Here is a 6,490-nt window from a genome sequence, read left to right on the forward strand (position 1 = left end):
ACATAATATTTTGTCTTCTTTTCTTTTCTTTTTATGTTTTTTTGTTGAACAATAAATTTGTTAATTTTTGTTGGATATTCTGTCTTTTTCGTGCCTCAGCCCTTGGGCCTGGCAGAATTGCAGCATCTCTGTCCGGAACTCGTTCTTTCCCCGGAAGCTAAAGCTAATCCCAATCAAGCAAGAATTAGCTTCCCGCATTCATCACAACAACAAAACCAACCAAAACTGCAATCTAATCATTCCAAATTAAACATCTACATTGTAGTGTGTATGTTGGAGCATAACAATTCAATAACGCGGTAGAGAATCTGCCTTGTAACCAGACGTATACACCCGGAACTCCGGAGCTATCTGGTTTCTCCTAAACGTGCGACGAGAGAAAAAAAAGAAGATAGAAACTATTTCAACCATTGACATAAAATTAGCAACACACTCATCTGGTTGAATCCGCACGTCTTTCATATAATCTTCCTACTCATTTTTACAGGGGTACAATCAGGCAAGGGAGGTAAAAATTTGTTCAGAACAAAACAAGGCACAGCATAAAGCAACAGAAGAGAAAAAAACATATTCTGCTGAGCGACTTATCAGCCTGCATTACATGCCTTCTAACCCTCGGACTACCGCTCCCCGCCAGATTATACGAATTCGAATTGGTATACCAGTTTGTTAACGAGTTGCCAAAAACCCTTGCATATACCATTTCACCAAACATGTCAGCTACTGGATTGATCGCGGTTGTGGCGACGCCAGGACTATTCATTGGTTCTTGTAGGGGACTGTTTGGTTGTGAACCGTAAGGAGAACTCCGATGATGAAGTTGCGGGGTAACGTATTGACTGGTGGGGGTACGGGCTGATCGCGGTGTGTCAACCCCACAAGGACGAAAGGGTCTTCTCGGAATCACTATACCAAGATGAGGAGCCTTGCCCTTGGAGGGCTTTGGGGGTTTGGTTGTTTGTCCTCGGCCGTAGAGTGGGACTAGAGAGGACTCGGAGACTTCAGCTTTGCATACAGGGCACTGGGGCTGTTTCTGCTCATCTTGGTTTTCGGAAGACGGGCCTTGGAACTGAAGCCACTTGTATATGCAAGGCCAGCAGTAGAGGTGACCACAGAGGGTGACCACTGGATCCTGCACAGAGTCTAAGCAGATGCTGCAGTCGAAGGTGCCACAGGATTTGTTGTCAGAGTCCGCGACTCCATCAGATACGGTATTCCATTTTTCAAAGGAACATTTATCTTGTCCAATGGAGTTATCTTGAGCCACAACCTCTGGAAAAAGCTGCTCTGTAGCCATCTTAAGCGATCGAGAAACTAGTATTTGGGAGCTGCGTAAATCTGAGACATGGAAAAACAAGAACGTTAGAAACATGGTCTAAAAATCAGCTTCTAACGAAAATTCAACGCCGTCTTGCGAAAGGCTAGAGAAAGATGCCCACATGCAATCAACAGGACTTCAAATGATCAATCATGGCAACGAGAAGGTAACAAGAAAGCATCAAAATTTACGCGATTAAAAACCATTGGACCAAAAGTTATAAAAAATTTAAAAAAAGGGAAAAGTTGAAACAAAAGTAACACCACCAATTAGTGCAGAAAAGTTAAACCAAACAGTAAGATCAGATCGAGTATATTTATCAATTATCTGCAGCCCTTCTAGAAGGGCTTAAACAACAAAAACATTTTAAATTCTCTCTCAAATATTTATTCAATATTTAATCAATATTTTCCATGTTCATAGAGCAGAAACGTTCAGAAACCAGATCGTAATCGAAAACGAACAGAAAGGCCAATGCTTAAGGTTGACTAGTAGAGACAATCTTGTTTGAGAAAACACGTGAACTAGCTAGGCAGCCTAAAACACGACAGATCAAAGTAGCTAATGCTTTATGCAAGTTGTGTTACTTTTTTGCTCTTCTTGTACAAGTAATTGAGTTCCAGAATCCAGCTTTACATATAATCAACTAAAACCCAAAGCAAAAAAGAAGAGGCCAGAATCCCTTTTGATCCTTGAGCTGAAATCGCTGGGCGATTAATCAGATCGAGAATCCAAAAACACAACAACCCAAGAGGAAAAACCATTCAAAGAAGGAAACCCCACAAACAAAACAAGGAACAGATAGAGGGAAGTTGAGTGCATACCAGCAAGATGTGAGAGGTGGTTTTTGGAGGGTTTTCTTTTCTCTGTGAGCTTTTGGAAGCACAGCGTCAATGGAGAAACACAGAGAGAGGAGAGAGAGCGCTGCGAGTAATGGGTCTTGGAATATGGAGACCGGAGAGGGAGGGAGGATGAAGGGAATGGGAAGGTGAAAGATGAGGAGGAAAGAGGGAGGGGAGAGGGATATATATAGAGACAAAACACAACGTCTTCGAGAAACCATTATTTGATAATAAAAAATTATAAAATCCATCAGCCACCTTGCTCTTCACGCGCGGTTCCCTTCTCCTTCCCCTTTCCTTCTCTCCCTCACATACGTGGCACCCATCCATGATCCTTTTTTTCTTTTTCTTTTAAAAATCTTTTCTTTTAATTTTTAATTTTTTTTATTATTCATTCTTTCCATTGAATTATGTTATTGTCTGTTTTTCTCTTTTTGTTAACCTTGTTTTGTGGTTGGTGTATGAATTTGGTCCAATTAGCTTAAAGCATTGGTTCTCTGTTTACGCTCAAATTTGAATATTCCTTTATGTAATTATGTAATTGGTGTATGAATTATTTATAGCAACTAATTACGATTCTTAGTCCGGACAGTATTATTGTCACATCCCGGCCCAGATCTCCACCACATTCCGGGCTCGACTCCACCATAGCACGATATTGTCCGCTTTGGGCCCCAACTACGCCCTTACGATTTTGTTTCTGGGAACTCACACAAGAACTTCTCAATGGGTCACCCATCATGGGAATGCTCTCGCACACTACTCGCTTAACTTCGGAGTTCTGATGGAACCCGAAACCAGTGAGCTCCCAAAAGGCCTCGTGCTAGGTAGGGATGGGAATATACATATAAGGATCACTCATCTGGGCGATGTGGGATGTCACAATCCACTCCCCTTGGGGGCCCGACGTCTTTGTCGGTACATATGCAGCCAGGGTTAGACTCTGATACCAAATTGTCACATCCCGCCCCCGGCCCCCACCACATCCCGGGCTCGACTCCACCATAGCACGATATTGTCCGCTTTGAACCCCGACCACGCCCTCACGGTTTTGTTTCTGGAAACTCACACAAGAACTTCCTAGTGGGTCACCCATCATGGGAATGCTCTTGCACGCTACTCGCTTAACTTTGGAGTTCCAATGGAACCCGAAGCCAGTGAGCTCCCAAAAGACCTCGTACTAGGTAGGGATGGGAATATACATATAATGATCACTTCCCTGGGCAATGTGGGATGTCATAGTTATAGATATAAAGAAGATCGGAAACAATGTTTTTTCACTCAATTTACCATCCTTTAGTGGAATGGAAAAATTAAAAATTATTGTCTTATTGTTTGTAGTTCTTTAGTGACTCGAATTTGAACTCATTGTCTTTTTTTTTTTCCTGAGTCGTTGTTCAAAGAAATAAACATTGCAAACAAAACAAAATATGAATGTATATGAGTATTTGGTCTTTTGTGTGATTGTAGTGCTTTCGTGACACATAATAATAGAAAAATTACGGATAAAAGTCGTATATGAAACATAATTTACTTCTACAAATATGTGATGTATGCATGCAACACTACAATATTACACTAATCTTACATGCACAAGTTTAATGTACTTTTGTTGTGTATGAATTGTGTTTCACTAAAAAGAGATGTTAGGCAGACTCGCCTTAAAAACGAGTTTTGCTGAACACGTGTTCTTTTTATCCTGCAATTAATGTTCTTATTTGGGTCCACTCAAATAAAAGTAAAGATGTTGAAATTGTTCTCTTTTCTAACCTCTCTCCCTAACACGATGAATGATGAACTCAACAATCTCTCTCTCTCTCTCTCTCTCTCTCTCTCTCTCTCTCTCTCTCTCCTCTTCTCTACATGTCTTGTCTCTCCTGCCCAATGGACTCAGAGGCAACAATCGTAAAAACTCCAGTCGGTAACCATGGATGGAATGGCCATTGGCAGCCATAAGAGGACCAACTTTTTTAATATATAGATTCTCATAGAAACTTAAAATTAAAAATTTATGCAACATTCTCCAGCAAGAAGCAAGTTCAAAAGTTCAAATTCCTTATTTCTTCAAGAATCTATAAATAAATATAGAGAAAGATGTCGTATTGAAATGGCAGAGAAGAAGCGAGAGATTGTCTGAGTTCATCGGTTGGGAAGATGAGATATATATATATATATATTTTTTTTTACAAGCAACGAACGATAGGTTGGTTTTTTTATTAATCATCTCAAACAATACATAGATGCCAAGTGCATATAATATTACACTAACCTAAAAAATAATCTGGAGATGAATTTGCTCAAACAAGACAACAATAGTAAACCTCTAAACGACTACCACATGTACGAAAACTTCACATGTCACCCATACAAACTATCACAAGCTCACAAAATGGTAGTTATGACAGATTTGTATCGGCAACTGCAAAAGATCACCGCCGAATAGTGAGGCCGTATAAAATCATTGCAAAAGCGAGACCACATAAAATCATCCTAGCTAGACGACACCACATCACACATCACTCAAATGCGAAAACCATATCCAGTCTCACAATACCTCGTTAGGAAAGATGACGGAACTAAACTAAATTAAAATTAGCTAAACCAAGCTACTCCAGAAACGAAACAACATGTCGACTAATTCCGATGAAGCCGAGAGGAATAACGCTTGCACACTTATCCACTCGGTTAAGAAGGCCAATAATTTTCTTCTTTGTTTTTGTTGTGTTAATTTTGACGGTCGTTCTTCTTTTATACATTGCTATATGTTGACTACTATAATTTATAAGTGCAGGGGAAAAGAGTTTTATTCGAACTAGTGAATTTTTGTATATTCCACTCCTTTCCACATTTTTTTTTTGTTATTTAATTACCACTACCTTTTTTTATTCTACCTCTATTACATATTATTGTATTTTAGCTACCTACATATCACCATTTTTTTTAATAATCCATCTCTTATGTAGATCTATATCGATAAATGTTTGTTCATAATCTACCAGTAACACAAATTATTTTTTCCCTATACGATTTATTGTAGATAAAGACATTTAAAGATTAAAATTTTAAAAATTAAATTTAAGGATTTTAAATATATTTTATTTTCAAGATCAAAACTGACGTAACAAAAAATCAAATGAAATTGAAATTGTACTCAATTCGAAAGCAGCTGAATTTTTCTACTGGACCAAAATATCCCTAATAAAATCACGAAAGAACTCATTAACATTTAGAGCTATTAATTTAAAATTAAGAAAGTAATCTTGCATATTTTTATTTTTAATCATCTTGTGTTCGTGACTTGTCTACATCAATTGAGCATTTCCTCTATGTTACCAATAGAGGCAAAGTTGTCCACTCACTCGGACGAAGGGAGAAGAAGAATATTCAACGTGACAAAAGAACTCTTGAGTCTAGATGTTTTCAACTTTTAACTCTTAATGTAGATTTTTATGGGACCCGAAAGTTCCTCGAAGCTATGTGGATACAAGCAAAAATGAAGATTGAGTATCCGGGGAAAATTTTTTTGAATATTCCTTTATGTAATTTTGTAATTTATGTATGAATTATTCATAGCAGCTAATTACAATTCTTGGTCCAAACAACGTCCTAGATATAAAAGAGATCAAAAGCAATCCTTTTCTACTCAATTTACCGTCCTTTAGTCAAACGGAAAAAATAAAAATTATTGTTTTATTGTTTGTAGTTCTTTAGTAATTCGAATTTGAACTCATTGTTCTTTTTTTTTTCTGAGTCGTTTCAAAGAAATAAGCATTGCAAACAAAACAAAATATGAATCAACGTATATGAGTATTTGGTCTTTTGTGTGATTGTAGGGCTTTAGTGACAGATGATAATAGAAAAGTTGCGGATAAAAGTCATATGAAACATAATTTACTTTTACAAATATGTGATATATGCATGCAACGCTACAATATTACACTAATCTTACATGCACAAGTTTAATGTAATTTTGTTGTGTATGAATTGTGTTTCACTAAAAAGAGATGCTAGGCGGACTCGTCTAAAAAATGAGCCTTGCTGAACACATGTCCTTTTTATCCTGCAATTAATATTCTTATTTGGGTCCACTCAAATAAAAGTAAAGATGTTGAAATTGTTCTCTCTTTTCTAACCTCTCTTAACCCTAACACGATGAATGATGAACTCAAACAATCTCTCTCTCTCTCTCTCTCTCTCTCTCTTCTCTTCTTCTCTACATGTCTCATCTCTGCTGCCCAATGGACTCAGAGGCAACAATCGTAAAAACTCCAGTCGGTAACCATGGATTGAATGGCCATTGGCAGCCATAAGAGGACCAACTTTTTGAATA

The 6,490-nt window shown here is 37.8% G+C and overlaps 1 protein-coding gene across 1 annotated transcript; it reads right to left on the reverse strand.

Annotated features, from left to right (window-relative positions):
* Positions 1–438: 438 nt before the first annotated feature.
* On the reverse strand, positions 439–2,321 carry LOC103948527 (E3 ubiquitin-protein ligase RMA1H1). The gene is made up of 2 exons (XM_009359572.3): positions 2,143–2,321; positions 439–1,338 (listed from the first exon to the last, which is right to left on the reverse strand). Exon 2 carries the CDS (start codon positions 1,295–1,297, stop codon positions 521–523), a length of 777 nt encoding a protein of 258 aa, XP_009357847.2. The 5' UTR covers positions 1,298–1,338; positions 2,143–2,321; the 3' UTR covers positions 439–520.
* Positions 2,322–6,490: the final 4,169 nt, after the last annotated feature.

This window comes from the organism of the source record quoted next, unplaced genomic scaffold, assembly GCF_019419815.1.
Source record: "Pyrus x bretschneideri cultivar Hongxiangsu unplaced genomic scaffold, Pyrus_bretschneideri_v1 Contig41, whole genome shotgun sequence".
Lineage (NCBI taxonomy): Eukaryota > Viridiplantae > Streptophyta > Magnoliopsida > Rosales > Rosaceae > Pyrus > Pyrus x bretschneideri.